The sequence below is a fragment of the Neofelis nebulosa genome, chromosome X (assembly GCF_028018385.1).
Source record: "Neofelis nebulosa isolate mNeoNeb1 chromosome X, mNeoNeb1.pri, whole genome shotgun sequence".
Classification (NCBI taxonomy): Eukaryota; Metazoa; Chordata; class Mammalia; order Carnivora; family Felidae; genus Neofelis; species Neofelis nebulosa.
Window position 1 is genome coordinate 128,015,661 of NC_080800.1, and position 27,095 is coordinate 128,042,755.

At 37.9% G+C, this 27,095-nt stretch overlaps 1 protein-coding gene across 5 annotated transcripts in view; it reads right to left on the minus strand.

Annotated features, from left to right (window-relative positions):
* Nucleotides 1-10,168: 10,168 nt before the first annotated feature.
* TMLHE (trimethyllysine hydroxylase, epsilon) overlaps nucleotides 10,169-27,095 on the minus strand; it is a 104,620-nt gene continuing 87,693 nt past the window's right edge. For all 5 annotated transcript variants that reach the window (XM_058713481.1, XM_058713482.1, XM_058713478.1 and 2 more), the window contains 2 exons: nucleotides 12,879-13,017; nucleotides 10,169-12,505 (listed from right to left, as the gene is read on the minus strand). In XM_058713481.1, coding sequence (XP_058569464.1) covers nucleotides 12,374-12,505; nucleotides 12,879-13,017 — 271 coding nt within the window. In that variant the 3' untranslated portion in view covers nucleotides 10,169-12,373. The remainder of the gene's footprint in view (nucleotides 12,506-12,878; nucleotides 13,018-27,095) is intronic.

Here is a 27,095-nt window from a genome sequence, read left to right on the forward strand (position 1 = left end):
CCCCCTCCCCCCCACCCCCGTCCTCGGGAGCCCGCAGGCAACCGCCAGTCGGCTTGCTGCCCATAGGGGTTCGCCTGTCCCGGACACTTACTTCTTTCTGCACGCGGGATCGCTGGGCGAATAGGCGGCTTTCTGTGCCTGGTTGCTTTCCCGTAGCGCAGCGTTGTCACTAGGGTTCGTTCGTCCGTGTGGGAGCGTGAGTCAGCACTTCAAGCCTTTTCACGGCCGAGTAATATTCCACCGCAGGGACACACCGTGTGTGGCGGCCTATCCCAGTTCACGGGTTGACAGGCAGCTCCGCCATTCCCACCTTGCGGCAGATGTGAACAGCGCTGCGCCGAGCATTTCCTGCACAGGGTTCTGTTTGAGCACCTGTTTCTGATTCCCTAGGGTAGGAAATTGCACTGGGGCTGCGATTGAGGGGTCGGGTGCTAATTCTGCCGGTAACTTACTGAGGAGCCGCCCAGCGGATTCCCACAGCAGCTTTGCATTCCCAGCAGCAGTGTGCGAGTCCCGGTCCTTGCGCACCGTCGCCCGAACTCGTCTTTTTGCCTTTGTTTCGCTTTCTTGTGCCTAGAAGAGCCATCCTACTGGCTGCGAAGTGGTGCCTCATGGCGGTTGTGATTCGCATCCCCCTGTTGGCGCATGATGTTGAGCGTCTTTGCATGTGCCTCTTGGCCATTTGCACATCCACTTTGGAGGAACGTCTGTTCAAGTCCTTTCCCATTTTTTAACTGGGTTGTTCGTTCGTGCTTTCATTGCTGACTTGTAGGTGTTCTTTATGCATTCTGGAAAATACACCCTTATCCCATGTGTGATTTGCAAATGCTTCTCCCATCCTGTGCGTTTTGTCCTTTCACCTTCTAGACAGAGTCCTTTCATGCACAAAAGTTTTTGGTTTGGATGGTGTACAACTTATCCTCTCTCCACCACCCCCCTTCTTTTGTGGCCGCGCTTTTGCTGCCATATGTAAGGAACTGTTGTGTAGTTAAAGCCAGGGGGATTTATATCTATGTTTTATTCCAAGAGTTTCATAGTTTCATCGCTTACGTTTGGGTTTGTGATCCGTTTTGGAATTCATTTTCATACGTGGTGTGAAACTGGAGCCCACGTTCATTCTTTTTTCTGTCAACATTCAGTTTTCCCAGCACCGTTTGTTGAAGAGATTGCTCATTCCTCCATTGAATGGTCTGGGCCCCCTTGTTGAATATCAACTATTCATAAATCTATGGGTTTATTTCTCACTGTAAATTCAAAAACATTGACCTACATGTCTACCCCTATGCCAGTACCACAGTTTACGATTGCTGTAGTTTTGAAGTAAGTTTTGAAAGTGGCACGTGTGGATCGCACAGCTTTGTTCTTCTTTTCCGGATTGTTTTGGCTGTCTCTGTCCCTTGCATTTCTATATAAATTTAGGATTGGCTTTTACGTCTGCAAAAGATCACTGAAAAGGTTTTTAAAACGTTTTAAATGTTTATTTACTTTTGAGAGTGATAGAGTTCAAGTGGGGTAGCAGCCGAGAGAGAGGGAGACACAGACTCTGAAGCAGGGTCCAGGGTCCGAACTGTCAGCACAGAGCCTGATGCAGGGCTCAAACCCACAAACTGCGAGATCCTGACCTGAGCTGAGGTTTGCCACCTAACCAACTAAACCACCCAGGCTCCCCGATCATTGAAATTTTGATAGAGACTGTATTGAATCTATATATTGCCTTCGAGATTATGGCCATCTTAACAATATTAAGTATTCATATCACTAAAACAGAATGGCTTTTCATTGATTTAGGCCCTCTTTAATTTCTTTCAGCAATGTTTTCCTTTTAGCAAATATAATCTTGCACATCTATTGTTAAATTTATTCCCCAGTATTTTATTATTTTTGATGATATTGTAAAAGGGATTCCTTTCACTTTTTGGTAAGTTTTTATTTAAATGTCAGTTAACATATGGTGTATAATTAGTTTCAGGTGTGCAATATAGTGATTCAACACTTCCATAAAACATCTGGTGCTCATCACTTGTGCACTCCTTAATCCCCATCACCTATTTAACCCATCCCCCCTCCCATCTTCCCTCTGGTAACCATCAGTGTATTCTCCTTAGTTAAGAATTTGTTTCGGGGCGCCTGGGTGGCTCGGTCGGTTAAGTGTCTGACTTCGGCTCAGGTCATGATCTCGTGGTCTGTGAGTTCGAGCCCCGCGTCGGGCTCTGTGCTGACAGCTCAGAGCCTGGAGCCTGTTTCGGATTCTCTGTCTCCCTCTCTCTCTGCCCCTCCCCTGTTCACGCGCTGTCTCTCTCTGTCTCCCTCTCTCTCTGCCCCTCCCCTGTTCACGCGCTGTCTCTCTCTGTCTCAAAAATAAATAAACGTTAAAAAAAATTTAAAAAAGAATTTGTTTCTTGGTTTCCCTCTCTTTTCCCATTCTATGCTTGTTTATTTTTTCTTTTTTTTAAACGTTTATTTATTTTTGAGACAGAGAGAGATTGAGCATGAATGGGGGAAGGTCAGAGAGAGAGGGAGACACAGAATCCGAAACAGGCTCCAGGCTCTGAGCTGTCAGCACAGAGCCCGATGCAGGGCTCGAACTTATGGACCGTGAGACCATGACCTGAGCCGAAGTCGGATGCTCAACCGACTGAGCCACCCAGGTGCCCCTATTTTTTTTCTTAAATTCCACATAAAAGCGAAATCATATGGTATTTATCTTTCTCTGACTAATTTTGCGTAGGATATTATTCTCTAGCTCCTTCCATGTCATTGCAAATGGCAAGATTTCATTCTTTTTTATGGCTCAGTAATGTTCCATTCTATTTATGTGCAAACCCCATCTTCATAATCCATTCACCAGTCGATGGACATTTGGGCTCTTTCCATAACTTGGCTATTGCAAATAATGCTGCTATAAATATCAGGGTGCATGTATCCCTTGAAATCAGTATTTTTGTATTCTTTGGGTAAATACGTAGCAGTGCAATTGTGGGATGTAGGGTAGTTCTACTTTTATTTTTTGAGGATCCTCCACACTGTTTTCTAGAGTGGCCTCTCTGTTACCCCCATCAACAGTGCAAGAGGGTTTCCCTTTCTCTGCATCCTCTCCAACACCTGATGTTACTTCTGTTGTTAATTTTAGCCTTTCTGAGAGGTGTGAGTTGATCTCTCATTGTAGTTTGATTTGTATTTCCCTGATGATGAGTAATGTTGATCCTTTTTTCATGTAGCCATCTGTATGTCTTCTTTGGAAAAACATCTATTCATGTTTTCTGCCAATTTTTTAATTGGATGATTTGCTTTTTGGGTATTGAGATTTATAACTTCTTTATAGATTTTGGATACTAACCCTATATCAGGTATGTCGTTTGCAAGTATCTTCTCCTATTCTGAACACTGGCTTTTAGTTTTGTTGATGGTGTCCTTCACCGTGCAGAAGATTTTATCTTGATGAGGTCCCAGTAGTTTATTTTTGCTTTTGTTTCCCTTGCCTCAGGAAACATATCTAGTAAGAAGTTGCTATGGCCAGGGGCACCTGGGTGGCTCAGTCAGTTAAGCGTTCGGTCTTTGGTTTTGGCTCAGGTCATGATCTTGTGGTTCGTGAGTTTGAGCCCCACGGTGGGTTCCATGCTGGCAGCATGGGGCCTGCTTAGGAGTCTCTCTCTCTGCCCCTCCTCTCATCATGTTCTCTCCCTCTTTTAAAATAAATGAATAGACTTAAAAAAAAAAAGAAGTTACTATGGCCAATAAAAGTAGTTATTGCCAGTGTTCTCCTCTCAGATTTTGATGGTTTCCTGTCTCATACTTAGGTTGTTAAACCATTTGAATTTATTTTTGTGTATGGTGTAAGAAAGTGGTCCAGTTTCATTCTTTTGCATGTTGCTGTCCAGTTTACCCAACACTGTTGAAGAGATTGTCTTTTTCCCCTTGGATATTCTTTCTTGCTTTGTCAAAGATTAATTGACTATAGAGTGGTGGGTTGACTTCTGGGGTTTCTAATCTCTTCTGTTGATCTATGTGTCTATTTTTGTCCCAGTACCACATTGTCTTGATTACTACAGTTTTGTAATATTACTTGAAGTCAGGAATTATGGTGCCTCCAGCTTTTCTTTTCTTTTAAAAGGTTGCATTGATTATTCGGGGTCTTTTGTGGTTCCATACATGTTTTAGGATTGTTTGTTCTAGCTCTGTGAAAAGTGCTTTTAGTATTTTGATAGGGATTGCACTGAATGTGTAGATTGCTTTGGGTAGTATTGACATTTTACCAATATTTTTTCTTCCAATCAATGAGCATGGAGTGTTTTGCATTTCTTTGTGTCTTCTTCAATTCCTTTCATAAACTTTCTATAATTTTCAGAGTACAGATTTTTCACCCCTTTGGTTAGGTTTATTCCTAGGTATCTTATGGTTTTTTGGTTAATTTGTGAATGGGATTGATTCCTTGAGTTCTCTTTCTCAGAAAGAGAGAGAGTTCATTATGAACTGCAACAGATTTCTGTGTGTTGATTTTATATCCTTTGACTTTACCGAATTCATGTATCAGCAGTTCTAGCAACTTTTTCGGTGGAATCTTTTGGGTTTTCTATGTAGAGTACCATGGCATCTGCAAAGAGTAAAAGTTTGACTTCCTCCTTGCATTTTGGATGCCTTTTATTTCTTTCTGTTGTTTGATTGTTGTGGCTAGGACTTCTAGAACTATATTAAATAACAGTGGAGGAGCCAACATTCCTGTCTTGTCCCTGAAGATAGAGAAAAAGCTCTCAGGTTTTCTCCATTGAGGATGATATTACCTGTGGGTTTTTCATATTTGGACTTTATTATTTTGAGGTACATTCCCTCCAGACCTTCTTTCTTGACAGCTTCTATCATGAATGGATGTGGTACTTTGTCAAATGCCTTTTCTACATTCACTGGAACGATCATATGGTTCTTATCCTTTCTGTTATTGATGTGATGTACCACATTGATTGATTTGCAAATACTGGACCAACCTTGCCTCCTAAGCAAATCCCAGTTTATTGTGGTGAATGATCTTTTAAAATGTATTCTTGGATTTGGTTTGCTAGTAGGATTTTTGCATCTATGTTCATCTGGGAAATGGGCCTGTAGTTTTCTTTTTTAGTGGAGTCTTTGGTTTGGGTATCAGGGTAATTCTGGCCTCCTAGAATTAATTTGGAAGTTTCCCTTCCATTTCTATTCTCTAGAATGGTTTGAGAAGAATAGGTATTAACCCTTCTTTAAATATTTGGTAGAATTCACCTGTGAAGTTATCTGGCCCTGGACTTTTGTTTTTTGGGAGATTTATTACTGATTGAATTTCTTTTCTGGTTACCAGTCTGTTCAAGTTTTCTACTTCTTCCTGTTTCAGTTTTGGTTGTTTATATGTTTCCAGGAATTAATCCATTTTTTCCAGGTTGTCCAAGTTGTTGGCATAGATTTTCATGATATATTCTTATAAGTGTATTTCTGTGGTGTTGGTTGTTATTTCTTCTCTCCCATTTGTGATTTTATTTATTTTGGGTCCTTTCACTTTCCTTTTCAATAAGTATGGCTAGGGGGTTACCAATTTCATTATTTTTTTTTCAAGGAACCAGCTCCTGGCCTCATTGATCTGTTCTAGTGCTTTTTTATTTTCTATATCCTTTATTTCTTCTCTAATCTTTATTATTTCCCTTCTGCTGGCTTTAGGCTTCATTTGTTGTTCTTTTTCTAGCTCCTTTAGGTATAAGATTACATTGTTTATTTGAAATTTTTCTTGCTTTTTAAGGTAGGCCAATATTGTTATACACTTCCCATCCTGGGACTGCTTTTGCTGCATCCTTAAGGTTTTGGATTGTTATGTTTTTTCATTCGTTTCCATGTATTTTTTTAATTTCTTTGATTTCCTGGTTGACCCATTCATTCTTTAGTACTATATTATTTAACCTCCATGTATTTGTGGTCTTTCTATTTTATTTTCTTGTGGTTGAATTCAAGTTTCACAGCATTTTCGTCAGAAAAATATGCATGGTATTATCTCAATCTTTTTGCAGTTTTTGAGGTCTGATTTGTGACCTAGTGTGTGATGTATTTTGGCAAGTGTCCCATGTGCACTTGAAAAGAATGTGTATTCTGCTGTTTTAGGATGGAATGTTCTGAATATATGTTAAGTCCATCTTGTCCAGTGTGTCATTCAAAGTCATTGTTTTCTTGTTGATTTTCTGCTTAGATGATCTGTCCATTGATGTAAGTGGGGTGTTAAAGTCTCCTACTATTATTGTATTATTATCAATGAGTTTATTTATGTTTGTTATTAATTGTTTTATATATTTGGGACCTTCCAAATTGGGTGTATAAATATTTACAATTATTAGGTCTTCTTGTTGGATTGTCCCCTTTATTGTGATATAGTGCCTCCTTCATCTCTGTTACAGTTTTGGTTTAAAGTGTAATTTGTCTAAGTATTGCTACTCTGGCTTTCTTTTGATGTCCATTTGTATGATATATGTTTCTCCATCCCCTAATTTCAATCTGCAGATGTCTTTAGGTCTAAAATTTATCTTTTGTAGGCAGCATTTGGATGGGTCTTATTTTTTTTAATCCATTCTGACACCCTATGTCTTTTGATTGGGGCATTTACATTCAGAGTAATTTTGATAGATATGTACTTAGTGCCATTTTATTACGTTTTGTCATTGTTTCTGGAGATTTTCTCTGATCTTTCCTTGTCTTTGTCACTTTTGGTTTCTCCTTTGCATTCAGAGAATCTCCTTTTTGCAGGGCTGGTTGAGTGGTCATGATCTCTTTTAGTTTTTGTTTGTCTGGGAAAGTGTTAATCATAGCCTTACTTGATAGAGTTTCTTGGCTGTGGATTTTTCCCATTCAGCACGTTGAATGTATCATGTTAAGTCCTTCCTGGCTTGCTGAGTTTCATTGTGAAATCTCCACCTAGTCTTATGGGTTTTCCCTTGTAAGTTAAGGAATTATTTTGTCTTGCTGCCTTTAGGATTTTTCTTTATTGCTATATTTTGCAAATTTAATTACAATATGTCTTGATGTTGGTCTGCTTTTGTTGATTTTGATAGGAATTCTCTGTGCCTCCTGGATCTGGATGTCTGTTTCTTTCCCCAGATTAGGGAGGGTTTCAGCTATTATTTCCTCAAATAAATGTTCTGCTCCATTTTCTCTCTATTCTTCTTCTGGGACTCCTATAATATGAATGTTATTATGCTTGGTTGAGTCTCTGAGTTTCCTAAATCTATTCTCACGTCCATAATTCTCTCTTTTGTTCAGATTCATCATGTTCCATTATTTTATCTCTTATATCACTTCTTAATTCCTCTGCTTCTTCCATCTTGTGTTCATTGCATCAAGTCTGTTTTGAATCTCATTTATTGCATTTTTCAGTTCTGTTTTTTGCTCAAATGATATTGGTGATGATGATAAACAATTACTAAGTACTATTTATTGTGTACTGCTCACTATGGTACTCACTTTATACACATGACCTCATTTCATTCATCACAGCTTTATTAAGTAGATGACATTTTTAGCCCCACTTTGCAGATGAAGAAACAGAGGCTCAAGGAAGGAAAGTGGCTTCCCCAAATTTACCAGGTTAGTCAGAGGCAAAGATAGAATTCAAACCCAGTTTGGTTCAAGTCCATGCTCTTCCCATGACACTACTCTGCCTCAGTCAAGGCATCAGAGAGGGATCTAGAAAGCAGAAGCTGAGAAGATACTGAATACCTGAATTGGATGGAGTGGCCATCATCAATGGGACAAAGGATCAACCATGGAGAAAGGTGGGGCTAGCAGGGAAAAACCTTCACTGACTTTACAGGTTCACCATAGCATTGACCCTTGTGATCTTCACTTGTGCATAGGATAAATTACTATGTTTACCCATAAAAAGTAGGTTACAACACCACTATGAAACTAACATGGCTTACCTAACTTAAGCCACCAACATGGCTTAAGATGATTTTCACAATTGTTAAAGATGCCTTCCAGGAAGGAAGCTTGGATTCCGCTAATCAAGCTAATACTTTATATTCTGGTCCAGAAGTGCTCTGAGCAAGATGGAGGACAAAAGCCAGACTCACTGCTTAAAGCCAAGGGGTAGGATAGAACTACCCACAAACCCACCAACCTCTGAATGTAAATCTGACAACAACAACGAAAGAGAACCAAAAAATAAACTACTACCATATCTGCCAGGGTCTTTGGCTGTGGTGAGCTGTAGGCTTAAGGAGGTGAGGGCACAGACATGGCCCAACTTTACAACTAAGCCACCAGCTGGCCCTGTGAGTAGATCTTCAATATGCCCTAGAGTTCCCTGGGGCAGTGATGGGAATATTTCCTGTAAAATGGTTTTGACCTAACAACTGACATATTTTGTACAGTGTAGAAAGAAGGAAAAGTACTGAATGGATTGGTTTCCTTCTATCATCAACCTTCTACCTTTGGAAGAAGTAAAATTAGAGAATGTGAAAAACACTTCTTTTTAAAAAGTGGGGGGGGGTTGGATGTTTACAAACTATTTGTAAAACATCTAGATATTCTCATGGTTCTCTTAAGATTCTGTTGGAAGGAACTTAATAATGAAGATGATGATTACTATCTATGAATGATCAGCTAGACTGTAAATATGCACAAGGGGGAAGTAATTAATATTTATTTTGGAATATGGAATATTTTTTTTGCTTTTTTTTAATGTTTATTTTTGAGACAAAGAGGGACACAGCATGAATGGGGGAGGGGCAGAGAGAGAGGGGGACACAGAATCGGAAGCAGGCTCCAGGCTCTGAGCCATCAGCCCAGAGCCTGACACGGGGCTTGAACTCACGAACCGTGAGATCGTGACCTGAGCCGAAGTCGGACGCTCAACCGACTGAGCCACCCAGGCGCCCCTTTTTTTGCTTTTTAAAACTCACTTTCATTTATTTTTTATATTAAATATAATTTATTGTCAAATTGGTTTCCATGCAACACCCAGTGCTCATCCCAACGGGTGCCCTCCTCAATGCCCATCACCCACTTTCATGAATTAAAAGCACTGTTTCTGTGGCCAGATTTTCGAGGTTCTAACAACCTCTGACACTTATTTAGCCATGTGATCTTGGGTAAACCACTTAATCTCTCATTGCCTCTATTTATTCATTTATAAAATAGGTTGCTATGGGGATTAAAAGCAGTTATAACAGTGTCTGGCACACGGAAAGCACTATGAAAGAGTTAGCTATTATTATTGGTCATCATTATATGCTGTAAACATCTTATTTAATAATTACAAATTTGTTAGAAAAACCTGTGAGGTAGGTATTTTCCTTACTCTACTCATATGAGAAAACTTAAGCTATGAGAGGTCAAACAAAATTACAGAGTGACAGAACCTTTAGATGTTGCTTAGTCCAAGGCCTCCCTCCATTTTAAAGTGAAGAAAAGGGGGTGTCCAGGTGGCTCAGTCAGTTGAGTATCCAGCTGTTGGTTTTGGCTCAGGTCATGATCTCACGGTTTGTGGGCTCAAGCCCTGTGTTGGGCTCTGTGCTGGGTTGGAGCCTGCTTTGGATTCTCTCTTTCTCCCTCTCCCCTGTCCTCTCTCAAAATAAATAAATAAATAAAGTAAAAAAATAAAGTGAAGAAGAGAAAACTGAAAAGCAAACTATAGCTAAAATAGAGCCTAGAACTCGACAACAAGGCTCTTCCCTTCAGTGATTCTCAAACTTTGATGGGCACCAGAATGCCCCAGAGGGCTTTCCAAAATGCAAACTGCTGGATTCTACCCTCACAGTTTTTGATTTAGTAAGTCCAGGGTGGGGGCTGAGAATTTTCATTTCTAACAAGTGCTCAAATGATGCTGATGCTGGTCTATTTTAGGAACCACCACAACACACCATAGTTTATCCATCTTTTTCCCTTTTCATCATGGACTACACAGGTTGTGAGGGCACAGAGCACTCGTACAGAAATGGGAACCAGTGATGAACCTAAGAAAAAGACATAGCTAGCAGCAAGAGGGTAGAGAGAACAATAGTCCTGGTTTGTGTGGTACTTTCCCAGTTTTAACACTAAGTTCTGAAGCCCAGGAAACCCCTCAGTCCTGAACCCTCCTTAATAGTTTGTTACTCTAGATGAAGGTAAACAAAATGAAGTGCTGGTTAACTGCCAAACACAAAAGGACATATTTACTAAGAACATGGTAATTTGTGGTGAATTTATTTGAAAATGATTTATTAATTTATTCTTATTCCAACAAATTTGTATTATGTAGTGATTATGTTAGGTGCTATGGAACACTATGATAGGCGCAGTGCTCCTGACCCACGGATCCCATCCCACCTTAGCAAAAGGTAAAAGTAACTTTACACTGAGCTTGGTAGACAGAGACTCCATGCTTACATATTCAGGGACACAAGAAAGAGATGTAAAAAAGAAACATCTCACAAAGAAAGTTTTCAACGCACCATGGGCAATACTCAAATGATTACCTTCCTTCTTTCTTCCTGTGAAAAGAGTACATTGTAGAAAAGTATGGATTGAAAATTTAGGCAAGCGAGGGTGAAATAATTAATGAATCAAGGTCCTAGGTGAGACAGAAGGTAAAGGAAATCCTTTAGCGAGAAGGACTGATTTGTATCCCTGTCTCTCCAGAGCCCTGAATATGTGATTTGGTTGTTATAAATCAATGCTGACTGTAGTTAAAATATAATTTTCAAGGCTAAGTTAAGCAAGACTTCAAAAAAGGTAAATATCCTGATGAATACTAATGGTGACATATTTCAAGAGTATATAACAGTAGGGAGAATAGACTGCATGTTAAAGTGTTACTTCTGCTCTGATTGCTAACGGGTATGTTCTTTAAAACCTAGACTTAATTATCAATCTTTTGACCTAAGGATGACAAATTTCATGAAGACCCTTAAAGATTCCTATATACTACAAATAAAATGGAGAAATATTTTGAGAACATACTTTAGGACACTGGATGAGTCAATAAGATAATGCATAAATTACTAAATGGGAACTAGGGGCTCTTTGTGAATATTAGATTAGACTCTACTCTCTATCAGAATATTGGTTTTGATTTGTGACTTCTATCCTCACTAATAATGCTTTTTTTCCTCTTGTGCACATAGTAGCCTGGATTCTCTTTCATCATTCTATAGTGGTCAATGAAGTTATTGTACAGCTTCACTTTCAATGAAACCTAGGGGAAAATAAGCCTCATACCCATCTCTCTGTCTCTCTACCCATATGTAAAGGAAGCCATTAAAAAAATAAAAGAAACAAGATATTAAACTTAACCCTGTCAAATCTTAGCAATTAAAACATATAATATTTTAAGAGAAGAAAAAAAAGATCAGCAGAAATGGAGAAAACAGATTGCATCCTAAATTCCATCAAAAGAAAAAATGCAAGTTTGGATAGTGATGTCCAATTCTTTGGAAGCACATTATCTATCATGATGAGTTCACTGAACAGTCTTACAGACTAACCCTCTGTACTCTCTTGTGGCGTATGTGTGTATATATGCATTATCATATGGAACCTCAGAAGTCTCTCAAAACTTTCTGTAGTTATCCCTCACACAATTATTGAACTGATGGTTTTGTTCCACAGGAGCTATTGTGACTTCCTAGTTTAACTCCTCAAGAGATGACGTGGATGGAGATAACTCTTCTTGTAAGATACAAACACGTGTTTGTATTTAGTTACTCCCTTATCACAGAGCTTGTGTTATGAAGCAATTTCTGTAGTATCTGTAGTTATAGGACACTGTAGGTATAAATGTAGGGTTTCAGTTAAACTCTTTAATCCACAGGTCTATGTAAAGGACTGTCCTAAGGTATCCTCCAGCTCACTGGTTCTTAAAGAGTGGTCTGAAAACACCTGTAAGGATCCTTGAGACCCTTTTAGTGAGCCTGTAGTTTAAAAACTATTTTTATGATAACACTGAGGTGATATTTGCCTTTTTAACTCCCATTATCTCATAAATGTACAGAGGCTTTTCCAAAGGCTACCTGATGTGTGATGATGTCATCTCTCTGATACTGAGAGGGATGTGTGATTTTGTGTTCTTGAATTTTAAACATTTCTCAGTCTTAATATCTAATACAGTTAGTATCAATAGATATAATCCACATCCAAGAACTTTTTGGGGTCCTCAATGACTTTTAATAGTGTTAACGTGTCCTAAGACCAAACATTTTGCTTTATCCTGCTTTATAAAGGCTTTGTTATTCCTAAAATGCTTTCCTTTCTAACTGATCTAATTGCAACTTCTGTTTTGTGTGATGAGATAAAGAGACAATTTGAAGTAGATATTGACAAAATATTATTCTGCTGATATGAAATTCTGGTAGGCAGGGTGTCAGGTGTGTTCATAATCCTAATGCTGTCAGTTTTAAGCCTGAAGCCCCAAGAGACGAGCAGTGTTTAATACATCATCCCTTGTTAAATAGCAGCCACAGAGTTGGCGATAGCCAGTGAAGGATTCCCTGCCATGTAGGACACGCCAGTTGTCTATAAATAGAACCTGTGAATGGGCAAAAACAGAGAATAAAACACCATCAGAACAAGGGCAGACCAAAGGAACTCTAAATCAGAAGAGATCACTTAAAAAAAGCTTTAGGTTGTTCTCTGATTACATTTGATGACATATTTTTCTTTTTGAGATTAAACAAACATTTGGAACTTAGGATATGCATGGCCCTGCAGCAGGCTGGGTGGAAGTTACAAAGATAAGTTACAGTAGGTAATAGGTCCTGCACTTGACAAACTTGTTTCTTGAGTATTCTTTTACTCAAGAATACTTGAATATCTATTGAGTATCTACACTGGCTTCATTTTATTGTTATTTGACATCTTTAAATCAAAATTATTTGACATCTTTAGAGTTTGGCACCCACCCTGCCAGGCTTTAGTTTGACCCAAAACTCATTCTCAGGTCTCCTCAACTCTACTGTCAGAGTCCGGTGTGCTGTATACCAACGATGGACAACATCATAAGGCACAGTATTGATGACAGCTCTGTCATAGTTGTTGTATCTAAGATGAAATCACAAGAAGAAAAGATACCCTCAAATACATGTTAAAGACACCTTTTGCTTATTGAACAATTCTATATAAGGCCTTTTCTATATTCATTACTTGTCCTAGATAAGGTGAGAATAAGTCAACGTTTTCTTAGGAATATAGGACTGTAGAGAGGAGCTCCACTGCCTATTGACCATATATATATTTTTTCTTTGGAGAATCTGGGGGTAGGAGACAGAAGTAAGTTCTAGCTGGTTTCTCTTCTTAGGATATGATGTTTTATCTAAAGTACATTCTCTTGGCCAAATTTTACAGAAGCACTGGGGAAATATCTGAGCTTTCTATTCATCAAGCTGAGGTGGACAAGAGAGGTGATACTAACATGGCTTTATTTTTAACAGAATGACTTAGAACTTCTAAGTGTTTCCCTTTGGGGGGAAAAGCCAAGCTATAGCTTAGTGACAGTTTACCCAGGGATCTTCATTAATTCATTCATGTAACTCTAACATTTATATGAGCAGCTCCTATGTGCTAGGCGATGTCAGGTGTTAAAGACACAATGATAAACATAGCAGATGTGACCCCAGCCTTTGGGGAGTTTGTATTCTATTAAGAAAGACAAATGAAGAACAAGTAATAAATACATAGATAGTTACAGATGCTATAAAGAAAAAATACCGTAATGTAATAAAAAGTGATTGGGAACTCTATTTCAGATGGAGTGTTAAGTGAGGACTTTTTTGAAGAAGTGATATTTAAGCTGGTACCTGTATGATAAGAAACCAACAATGTGACATGCTGAGGGAAGAGTGTTCCAGGAAAGAGGAATAGCAAGTAAAAAGCATTAGGATGGAAAGGAGTTTTATTATGTTTGCATAACAGCAAGAAGGCCATGTGGCTGGAGCTAAGTAAGCAAGGGGAGTAATAGGAAGGAACAATGTGGAGGAGATAGCCATAGGCCAGATCATGTATAACCTTTTAGGCCATGGTAAGGACTTTGGGTTTTATCCTGAGTACTATGGGAAGCCACTGAAAAGCCTTTGCTAAAAATATTGGATTTTTTTCTGTCTTTTTTTTTTTTTACTTAAGTCAAATTAACCTTTTACTGAAGTATAGTACATATACATAAAAGTACATAAATCATAAGCCTGATGAATTTTCATGATGTGAACACATTCCTTCCCCTAGCATCCAACTCAATAAACAGATCATTACCCATATCCCAGAACACTCCCTTGTCCCCCTTTCCCATCTTGTCTCTCCCCTAACTCAAGGATAACTACCATCATGACTTCTGTCACCAAAGATTAGTTTTGCTTGTTTATAAACTTTATATAACAAAAAATACTACAGAATGTACTCTGCTGTGTCTGGCTTATTTCATTTAATATATTTGGGAGATTTATCATTGTTGTGTTATAGAGCAGTAGATCATTTATCCTTCATGCTGTATAGAATTTTATTTTGTGACTATACCATAATTTATTCATACATTCTACTGTTGATCGATATTTGAGTAGTTTCCAGTTTGGCACTTTACAAATAGTGCTGGTGGTGCTGATCCTTGATGGCAACATAGGAAGCTCCCAAACTCACCTCCCCCCATGCACATACCAAATCTATAGCTACACATGGGGAAACTTCCTCTGAAAGAAATCCAGAAACTAGCTGAGTGACTCCTACACATTGGGCAAATGAAAAAAAAAACTCACATCAAAATGGGTGGAAGATGCTGAGACACAATCTTACTACAAACCCCACCCCTGGTGCAGTAATTAGGAGGGAACTCAATTCCAAGCTTCTCTCTGAGGACTGAAGAGTTAAAAGTTTCTTAATTGGCTGTCTACCCAAGGCTTAGTGCAAGGGAGCATACAGATATGCTCAGATCCTGGTCTTGCCTAGAAAGAAATCTACTTGTATACTTTAAAAGCTGCTAACCAAGAGTCTAGCTTCTAATTAGTTTGCATCTAGGTGCTGACTGAGATCCCTCCCTTTTGGGAGGCTGACAGGTCTTGACATGCCATCAACTACTGGGAGGCACTAAGAACAAAAAAAAAGTGGCTTAGACAATCATATAAGTTTGAGAAACAACCAAGAGCTAAGGCTGAGCTGATTTATGAGATCCATCTCCTACACAAGACCACTCTGTCAAGAGTGGGAGAGGTGGCTGTTTTATCTAATATGCAGGAACCAACACAGAGTGAAAAAAATGAAGAAACAGAAGAATATGTTCTAACAAAAGAACAAGGTAAAACTCCAGAAACAGACCTTAATAAAATGGAGATAAGTGGTATATTTGACAAAGGGTTTTTAAAAATGGCCAAAAGATGCTCACCAAGGTCAGGGGACCAATGCATGACAAAGTGAGAATTTTAACAAAGAGATAGAAAATGTTAAAAAGTAACAAACACAAATACAAGCTGAAAAATACAATAACTGAATTTACAAAGTTAATAGAGCAGACTAGATAAAGTGGAAGAAAATATCAGCAAACTCAAAGGCAGAAAAGTAGAATTCAATCAGAGGATGTAAAAAATGAAAAAGAGTGAAGATAGATGAAGGGAATTACAAGACTCCATCAAGCAGACCAATATTCACATTATAGGGGTCCCAGAAAGAGAAGAGAGAGAGAAGGGGGCAGAAAGCTTATTCAAAAAAATAACAGAAAACTACTCTAACCTAGAGAAAGAGACAGCTACATCCAAGAAGCCGATGGAATCCCCAATATATATTAACACAATTAATTAAACTTTCAATTAACACAATATAATTAAACTTACAAAAGTTAAAGACAAGAAGATAATCTTAGAAGAAATAAGAGGAAAACAACTTGTTGCATATAAGGGAACCCCCATAAGAATATCATCACATGGCAGGCCATAAGGGAGTGTCATGATATATTCAGAAAGATGAAAGAAAAAAACCCCTTTGAAACAACAATACCCTATGCAGCAAATTTGCCATTCAGGCAAAATTCAGGCAAAATTGAAGAAGAGACAAAGAGTTTTCCAGAAAGCAAAAGCTAATAAAGTAGTTCATCACTACTAGAATGGCCTTACAAGAAATGTTAAAGGGACTTCTATAAGCTAAAAAAGGCCCTTATTAGGAAAAACAAGACATATAAAAACAGACACATAGATCAATGGAACAGAATAAAGAATCCAGAAATGGACCCACAAATGTATGGCCAACTAATCTTTGACAAAGCAGGAAAGGGTATCCAATGGGAAAAAGACAGTTTCTTCAGCAAATGGTGCTGGGAAAACTGGACAGTGACATGCAGAAGAATGAAACTAGAGCACTTTCTTACACCAGACACAAAAATAAACTCAAAATGGATAAGAGACCTCAATGTGAGACAGGAAACCATCACAATCCTACAGGAGAACAGAGGCAGCAACCTCTTTGACCTCAGCTGTAGCAAATTCTTACTAGACACATCTCTGGTAGCAAGGGAAATAAAAACAAAAATGAACTATGGGGGCCTTATCAAGATAAAAAGCTTCTGCAACAAAGGAAACAATCAACAAAACTAAAAGACAACCAACAGAATGGGAGAAGATATTTGCAAATGACATATCGGACAAAGGGTTAGTATCCAAAACATAAAAGAACATATCAAACTCAATACCCCAAAAACAAATAATCCAGTGAAGACATGAATAGACACTTTTCCAAAGAAGAATCCAGATGGCTAACAGACACATGAAAAGATGCTCAACATCACTAATCATCAGAGAAATGCAAATCAAAACAAGGATGAGATACTACCTCACACCTGTCAGAATGGCTATAATTAACAAGTCAAGAAACAATAGATGTTGGTGAGGATGCAGAAAAAGGAGAAGACTTTTGCATTGCTGGTGGGAATGCAAACTGGTACAGCCACTCTGGAGAACAGTTTGGAGGTTCTTCAAAAAATTAAAGTAGAACTACCCAGCAACTGCACTACTAGGTGTTTACCCAAAGGACACAGGAGTGCTGATTTGAAGGGGCACATGCACCCCAATGTTTATAGCAGTACTATCGACAATAGCCAAAGTAGGGAAAGAGCCCAAATGTCCATCAACTGATGAATGGATAAAAAAGATGTGGTATCTGTATATACAATGGAATACCACTCAGCGATGAAAAAGAATGAAATCTTGCCATTTGTAACAACGTGGATGGAACCAAAGCATATTAAGGGAGCCTCTGTGTAAACTGGAAAGTGTTTTAACTGTCTTTGTTGCTGGGGCTCATCTGCTCATTTGCTCATGAGCAAAATAAGTCAGTCAGAGAAAGACAAGTATCATATGATTTCACTCATATGTGGAATTTCAGAAACACAACAGGTGAACATAGGGGAAGAGAAGGAAAAAGAAGATAAAAACAGAGAGGGAGAAACCATACAAGACTCTTAAATACATAGAACAAACAGGGCTCCTGGAGGGGAGGTGGGTGTGGACATGGGCTAAATGGGTGATGGGAATTAAGGAGAGCACTTGTTGGGATGAGTACTGGGTGTTATATGTAAGCGATGAACCACTGGGTTCTACTGAAACCAATGCTACACTGTATGTTAATTAACTTGAATTTAAATAAATAAATTAAGAAAATAATGGCTGAAGGATAGGAAAATAGTTCTATCTAAATATTTCCTTTTTCAATCATCAGGGAACAGTATGAAAAATTATATGCCAACAAACTGGACAACATGGAAGAAATGGACAAATTCCTAAACACCCACACACTACCAAAACTCAAACGGGAAGAAACAGAAAATTTGAACAGACTCATAACTAGTGAAGAAATTGAATTAGTCATAAAAAATCTCCCAACAAATAAGAGTCCTGGACCAGATGGCTTCCCAGGGGAATTCTACCAGACATTTAAAGCAGAGTTAGTATCTATCCTTCTCAAGCTGTTCCAAAAAATAGAAATGGAAGGAAAACTTCAGGGCTCATTCTATGAAGCCAACATTACTTTGATTCCCAAACCAGACAGAGACCCAGCAAAAAAAGAGTACAGGCCAATATCCCTGATGAATATGTATGCAAAAATTCTCAACAAGATACTAGCAAATTGAATTCAACAGCATATAAAAATAATTATTCACCATGGTCAAGTGGGATTAATTCCTGGGCTGCAGGGCTGGTTCAATATTCCCAAATCAATCAATGTGATCCATCACATTAATAAAAGATAAGAACCATATGGTCCTGTCAATAGATGCAGAAAAAGCATTTGACCAAATTCAGCATCCTTTGTTAATAAAAACCCTCAAGAAAGTCAGGATATAAGGAACATACTGAAACATCATAGAAGCCATTTATGAAAATCGCACAGGTAATATCATCCTCAATGGGAAAAAACTGAGAGCTTTCCCCCTGAGATCAGGAACACGACATGGATGTCCACTCTCACCACTGTTGTTTAACATAGTATTGAAAGTCCTAGCATCAGCAATCAGACAACAACATGAAATCAAAGGCATCAAAATTGGCAAAGATGAAGTCAGACTTTCACTTTTCACAGACAACACAATACTCTACCTGGAAAACCCAACACACTCCACCAAAATCTGCTAGAACTGATACATGAATTCAGCAAAGTCGCAGGGTACAAAATTAATGTACAGAAATCAGTTGCATTTTTATACACCAATAATGAAGCAACAGAAAGAGAAATAAAGTAACTGATCCCATTCACAATTGCACCAAGAACCATGAAATACCTATGAATAAACCTAACCAAAGATGTAAAAGATCTGTATGCTGAAAACTATAGAAAGCTTATGAAGGAAATTGAAGAAGATACAAAGAAATGGAAAAGCATTCCATGCTCATGGATTGGAAGAATAAATATTGTTAAAATGTCAATGCTACCCAAAGCAATCTACACATTCAACGCAATCCCAATCAAAATTGCACTAGCATTCTTCTCAAGATAGAACAAACAGTCATAAAATTTGTGTGGAACCACAAAAGACCCCAAATAGCCAAAGTAATATTGAAGAAGAAAACCAAAATGGGAGGCATCACAGTCCCAGACTTTAGCCTCTACTACAAAGCTGTAATCATCAAGACAGTATGGTATTGGCACAAAAACAGACACATAGACCAATGGAATAGAATAGAGAACCCCGTAATGGACCCACAAATGTATGGCCAACTAATCTCTGACAAAGCAGGAAAGAGTATCCAATGGAAAAAAGACAGTCTCTTTAACAAATGGTGCTGGGAGAACTGGACAGAAACATGCAGAAGAATGAAACTAGACCACTTTCTTACACCATTCACAAAAATAAACTCGAAATGGATGAAGGACCTGAATGTGAGACAGGAAACCATCAAAACCCTAGAGAAGAAAGCAGGAAAAAAACCTCTCTGACCTCAGCCACAGCAATTTCTCACTCGACACATCTCCAAAGGCAAGGGAATTAAAACCAAAAATGAACTATTGGGACCTCATGAAGATAAAAAGCTTCTGCACAGCAAAGGAAACAATCAACAAAACTGAAAGGCAACCGACGGAATGGGAAAAGATATTTGCAAATGACATATCAGACAAAGGGCTAGTATCCAAAATCTATAAAGAACTCACAAACTCCACACCTGAAAAACAAATAATCCAGTGAAGAAATGGGCAGAAGACATGAATAGGCACTTTTCTAAAGAAGACATCCAGATGGCCAACAGACACATGAAAAGATGCTCGACGTCACTCCTCATCAGGGAAACACAAATCAAAACTACAATGAGATATCACCTCACGCCAGTAAGAGTGGCTAAAATGAACAAGTCAGGAGACTATAGATGCTGGCGAGGATGTGGAGAAACGGGAACCCTCTTGCGCTGTTGGTGGGAATGCAAACTGGTGCAGCCGCTCTGGAAAACAGTGTGGAGGTTCCTCAAAAAATTAAAAATAGAGCTACCCTATGACCCAGCAATAGCACTGCTAGGAATATACCCAAAGGATACAGAAGTGCCGAAGCATAGAGGCACATGTACCCCAATGTTTATAGCAGCACTTTCAACAATAGCCAAATTATGGAAAGAGCCTAAATGTCCATCCACTGACAAATGGACAAAGAAGTTGTGGTTTATGTATACAATGGAATACTACTTGGCAATGAGAAAGAATGAAATCTGGTCATTTGCAGCCGGGTGGATGGAACTGGAGGGTATTATGCTAAGTGAAATAAGTCAGGCAGAGAAAGACATACCATATGTTTTCACTCATATGTGGATCCTGAGAAACTTAACAGAGGACCATGGGGGAGGGGAAAGGGGAAAAAGTTACAGAGAGGGAAGGAGGCAAACCATAAGAAACTCTTAAATACTGAGAAGAAACTGAGGGTTGATGGGGGGTGGGGGAGAGGGGAAAGTGGGTGATGGGCATTGAGGGGGAACCTGTTGGGATGAACACTGAGTGTTGTATGGTAACCAATTTGAGAATAAATTATATTAAAAAATAAAATAAATATTTGCTTTTTAATACCCCTTGCTCTAAAGTTTAATAAATTAAAAAATATTTATTATTTAATAAATATTATTAAATAATAAGTTTGAATAGTCATTGTATCTGTTACAAATATCTCATTTATACAAAAAGCTTACTTATATAAAAAGTATGTTGTATTTTTATTTTATCAAATAATACTGATCACTGTGTTCTGTTTCCAGTAATAGCTAAGTAAACTCCTATTGGATCAACCCCTCCTCTCACACATGACAATTAAAAACTCTAGATAAAATACCAAAAATAACTATCTGAAGGTACTATATAGGCAGACTGTGGGGTGGAGTTGACACTTGGAAGAAAGGAACTGCACTGGGTGAGTTTCCATTTTCATGACATCTAGCCTGAGGGCATGCCACAGCCTACACCATATCAGGCAGCTAAAATCCTAAAGGAACTCTCCATTTTTTTCTGGCCTGAAGAACCAGCGGATAGGCTTGGTGCAACCACTGCTACCAAAAAGTGAAGAGAAAATCCTGGAAAGGAGAGAATCAGAGAAGGAGAGCACCAAACTCTGTGTGTAAGCTCTGCTCAAATATCTGGATGGATGGCCCCTGAATTGCACATGTGAAAGAAAAACTCCAAGCATTACATCTAAAGATAAAATAATGGAACAGAAATTTGAGCTATCAAAGAACAGAGTTTGAATTTTGAGTACAACTAAGTTAATTGCCTATTTAAAAAACGCGAAAATCAACATTCTTTGGAGAAATATAAGAGTCTAAAGTCTCAATAACATAATATTCACATTCTCCAGCATACAATCCAGAATTATTCAATGTAACAAGAACCAGAAAAATGTGATCTATTATGAAGGGTACAGAGAACAAAAGTCAATCCTGTGATGTCTCATAAGTTGGAAATATCAGACAAGGGTTTTAAAGCAGTTATTCTCATTACATCAATGAGGTGAAGAAAAATATGCTTATAATGAAGGTATAGAAACTCTTAGCAATGAATAGAAAGCATAAAAAAGAACAAAATGTAAATTTTAGAACTGAAAAATGCAATATCTGAATTAAAACATTTACCAGATAGGCTTAACCATAATATAATATGTTAACAGATAAGGTATATGAATTTGAAAACAATAATTTCATTTGATCTATTGGAAGAAAAGATAGAAAAAATTTGAAAAGAAACGGAATAGAACATCAGGGACCTGTGGGACAATATTAAAAGGTCTGACGTGTGTAACTGGAGTTCTGGAAAGAGAAGAGAAAAAATGGGGCAGAAAAAACTTTGAAGAGATAATGACCAAAATTTGGTGAAAGTCATAAATTTAAAGATTCAAGAACCTCAGAGAGAATTCCCACTAGGAATACAAAAAGAACAATACCTAGGAACATTACAGTCAAATTCCTACATATCAACCTGAAGAGTAAATCTTTAAAGCTGCCAGAAAAAAAGGTTACATGATGCATAAATTAAAATATAATTAAATAAAATATATTGAAAATAATCCATAAGAAGTTAGGAAAGGAGGAACAGCAAAAATAAATAGATCAGGCAAAGAGAAAACAAAAGATTAAAAGTAAAAATAAATTACATTAAATGTTAATGGAGTTGGCATAGGAATGGACCTATAGGTCAGTGTTACAGTACTGAAAGTCAGAAATAAACTCATATATCTATGTACTGTTGATTTTCAATAAGAATGCCAAGACCATTCAATAAAGGAAAGAATAATCTCCTCAATAATAGTGCCAGGACAAATGAACATCCACATACAAAAAAGAATATGGTTGGACCTCACACTGTAAACAAAAATTAACTACACCTTTAGAGACATAAATGTAAGAGCTAAAACTATAAAACTCTTAGTATAGGTTATAGGAGTAAATCTTCATGACCTTGGATTAAAAAAAGCCTTCTTAGACACAACACGAACAGTATACACAACACAAAAATAGATATTTTGGACTTCATCAAAATTTAAATCTTTAGCATGTCAAAGAACACACTCAAGGAAGTAAAAAGACAAGTCACAGACTGAGAGAAAAATAGTTGCAAATAATATATCCAATAAGGAACTTTGTTCAGAATATTTAAAGACCTCATAAAACTGACCAATAAGAAGTCAAATGATTCGGGGCGCCTGGGTGGCTCAGTCGGTTGGGCGTCCGACTTCGGCTCAGGTCACGATCTCGTGGTCCGTGAGTTCGAGCCCCGCGTGGGGCTCTGGGCTGATGGCTCGGAGCCTGGAGCCTGCTTCCGATTCTGTGTCTCTCTCTCTCTCTGCCCCTCCCCCGTTCATGCTCTGTCTCTCTCTGTCTCAAAAATAAATAAAACGTTAAAAAAAATTAAAAAAAAAGAAGTCAAATGATACAATTTAAAAATAGACGAAAGATCTGACTGAAGAAGATCTGTAAATGGGCAAGAAGCATATGAAAGACGTTCAATATCATTAGTCCTCAGGGAAATGCAAATCAAAACCACAAGGAAATACTATTTCACACGCACTAGGATGGCTATAATCAAAAAGACAGATAATGATAATTGGTGCAGATGTATAGAAACTGAAGCCCTCATACACTACTGGCAGGAATGTAAACTGCTGCATCCTGTGTGGAAAAGTTTGGCAGTTCCCCAAATGTAGAAACATAGATTTCACATATGAACTAGCAATTACATTCCTAGAAATCTACCCAATAGAGATGAAAACATGTCTATACAAAGACCTACACAAATCTTCATAGCGGCATTGTTTGAAATAACCTCAAACCAGAAATAACCCAAATGTTCATTATTGTTGAAGTGTACGAACAAAATGTGATACATTTCTAATGGAATACTACTCAGCAACTAAACTGATACATACTACAACATGGATGAATTTTGAAAACATTCTGTAAGTAAAAGAAAGCTGACACAAATGACCATAATATTGTATGATTCCATTTATATAAGATGTCCAAAATAGGCAAATCCACAGACACAGAAATTAAATTAAATTGGCAGAAGCTTTGTATAGGGTGGAGTGGGGTGGAGGAATGGGGAGTGACTGCTTAAGTGGGCATAAGGAAACTTTTGGGGTGATAAAAATGTCCAAAAACTGGATTGTGATTATGGTTACATGACTTTGTAAGCATATTAATAATTATTGATTTGCACACTTAAAACAGATTATTTTATGGTATACAAATGAAAACTTCAAAATGTTTTAAAGCTTTAAAAAGTGTTAATGCGCTAAATATCCCAATTCAAAGAGATTGTCAGAATGGATAAAAAAGCAAGACTAAAGTATATGATATTTACAAAACCACACTTTAAATATAAAAATACAGATAAGTTAGGGAAAAAAAGAGTGGAACATTAAACAGAATGCAAAGAGTGGGGCACCTGGGTTGCTCAATTGGTTAAGCATCTGACTTTGGCTCAGGTCATGATCTTATGGTTCCTGGGCTCAAGCCCCACATTGAGCTCCATGCTGGCAGTGTGGAGCCTGCTTGGGATTCTCTCTCTCTCTCTCTCTCTCTCTCTCTCTCTCTCTCTCTCCCTTTCTCTTTGCCCCTCCCCTGCTCGCTCTCTCTCTCTCTCTCTGAAAGTAAATAAATTTTAAAAAGAAGAATGCAAAGAGTAAGCCTAAGAAGGTTACAGTGGTTATATTAATTTCAGATAAAATAGAGTGCAAAACAAAGTTAAAAAGGGACAGCTTATGATGTCAAAATGTCACTTCATCAGGTATAAAAATCATAAATGAGTATGTGCTTGATAACAGGTATTCAAACTACATGAAGCAAGAACTGATGGAATTAAAGGGAGAAATAGAAAAAATATCAGAGTATTATCTGTATATTTTAATGTTGTTCTTTCAGCACTTAACAGAATAATTAGACAAAAGAAATCAGAAATGACATGAAATATCAAATAATACTATCAAATACCTTGACCTAATTGGTATTTATAAAATAGTATACCAAGAAATGCAGAACATATGCATATGCTCTTCAAGTGCACATGGTATATTCACCAAGACCATTTCCTGGACCAAAAACTAAGTCACAATAAAAATTTAAAACTTCAAGTCTATAGAATGTTTTCTGATGACAATAGAATTGAATTAGAATTGATACTAAGATACCTACAAAAACCTCAGATACTTGGAAATTAAAGAACATAATTCTAATTAATACATGGTTAAAGAAAACATAAGGAAATTAGAAAAGGTGTTATACCTAATGATCATGAAAACAAAACATATCAATATTTGTGGGATGTAGCAAAAAGGCTTAGAGGTAAAACTATAGCTTTAAATAATTATATTAGAAAAGACTAAATGTAAAACTGTTGGTTGCCAGAGGGGAGGGGAGTGGAGGTTTGGACAAAATTGGAGGGGAAGAGGGAGATACAGTCTTCCTGACAGGGAATGAATAAATCATGGGAGTAAAAGGTAGTGCACAGAGAATATAGTCAATGATACTGTATTAGCATTGTATGCCGAGAGATGGTAGCTGTACATGTGGTGAGCATAGCATAACGTATAAACTTATCAAATCACTAAATTGTACACCTGAAACTAATGTAACATGTGTCAACTACACTAAAAAAAAATTAAAAGGGAAAAAATAATAAAAAAAGACTAAATGTATAAAATCAATGACCTACGGTTCTACCTTAGGCAAATACAAAAATCAGAATAAATTAAACCAAAAATATGTAAAAATAAGAGAAAAATAACATAAATCAGTAAGGTGGAAACAAACAATACAGATAATTAACAAAACAATAAGATGGCTCATTGAAATGACCGACAAAATTGTTAAACTCTTAGAGTCAACAAGAAAAAAAGAACAAATATTACCAATACCAAGAATCTGATATCACTATGGAGCCTACAGACTTTATGAAAATAACAAGAGAATATTGTTAATTACTTTATGACTAAAATTTGACAACTCAGGTAAAATGTTCAAGTTTCCTGTAAGGAACACTAAAGAGGAAACAAAATCTTACTAGCTCTATATCTATGGCAAACATTGAATATTCTAAACCTTCCCAAAAAGGTTTAGAAAGGTTCCTAGGTATATTCTAGCAAACATTTAAGATAGAAATAACACTAATATTATACAAATTCTTTGCTAAACCAGAATTTTACAAAGTCAGTTTAATACCAAAATATGAAAAAAGCTACCAAAACAGGAAATTGCAGATCAATGTCCCTTTTGAACCTAGATGAAATATTCCTTCAACACGATATTATTAAGCTGAAAGCAGCTATGTATATTTGTCAGTTACCAATTTATTGCTTCTCAGTTCCAAATGCATCCTTCCTTACATAGTATGCTCTCCATATAAGAATCCTTTAAGTATTCTTTATAGTGAGCACAATATTTAAACTTTCTCAGTAGAGGGCGCTGGAGGGACAAGTGCAAGAAGTTCTCTTGCTAGTATCTCTGGACCTGGCCAGGACTCTGTCAGGTAGTGTCAGTCCCTTTGGGGCCCAGGATTTGGTCCCAATGTGGCCTTACAGCCTCAGCCTGGTGATAACCTTTCCACAACCCTCTCAACACAGAGCTCCCCTATGATCTGCAGGGACACACACGGAACAGTCATCCTGCAAGTTCCCATCCCTCACTTTCATCTTGTGTAATCTATGTGCTCTTAATTGTTCCTGCTTTCACTGGCACCCAGACTTCTTTTGCATACTCACACCACCTTGCTGATTGCCTGCACTCTGGACAGGTGGCCTATTGTTTGCTCAGCAACTCTAGAACTAGCTCTTGCCTAGTGAAACCAGCAATTACTCTGATTTTAGGGGGCTGAACTATGCTTTCTTTGAGGTCTGCACTCCTTCTAGGTTTATTCTTCCTTAGCTGCTCTGCCTCAGACCTAGGGTACTATACTGAATTTCCTTATATCTTATAATTACTCTTTTACCATAGCCTCATGATTCTTTATATTAAATTACTGTGTGGAGGTCAGCTGGGAATATATCAGAGTAGGAGGATTCTAAACTTGCTTCCTCCCACGGATACAACCAGATAACAGTCACATCAGTGTAAACAACCCAGAAAACAATCTGAAGACTGGCAGAGCCAACTCAACTAGAGATAGAGAAGAGGCCACATCAAAGAGGGTAGGAAGGGCAGAGATGCAGTAGGGAGCAAAATGGCCATCTGTGCTGGGGAGACAGCCATTGGTGTGGAGAAGGGCAAAAAACATACTTTCACACTGGGAAGTCTGTAGAGGGAAGATGAATCCCCATAACATTTGGCTTTGAAAATGAGAGGGGCCGAATTTCATGAGTTCATACAGCCAGCAAGACTTAATGCCTGGAATTAAAAAAATCAGCAGCTTGGCCCCGGGAAAGCCCAGAGGGTGTTAGAAAGCTAAGTCACTGCCTTTCAAGAGACAGCAGAACAAACTGCCCTCAGAGATACAGTGTGGAAGCAGCAGTTTGAAAAACTCCAGGGGCCGACTGAAGGGAGAGTGATTTGCTCACCTCAGAGCATGGTCTAGAGAGGCAGGGATCACGGGGAGACCTCCCCCAGGAACAAAGGAGCTGGCATGCATCATTTCCATCCACCAAATCCCAGCATAAACACAAGGCCACCTGCAGAAACCAGCACAGTGCCCACACTTGT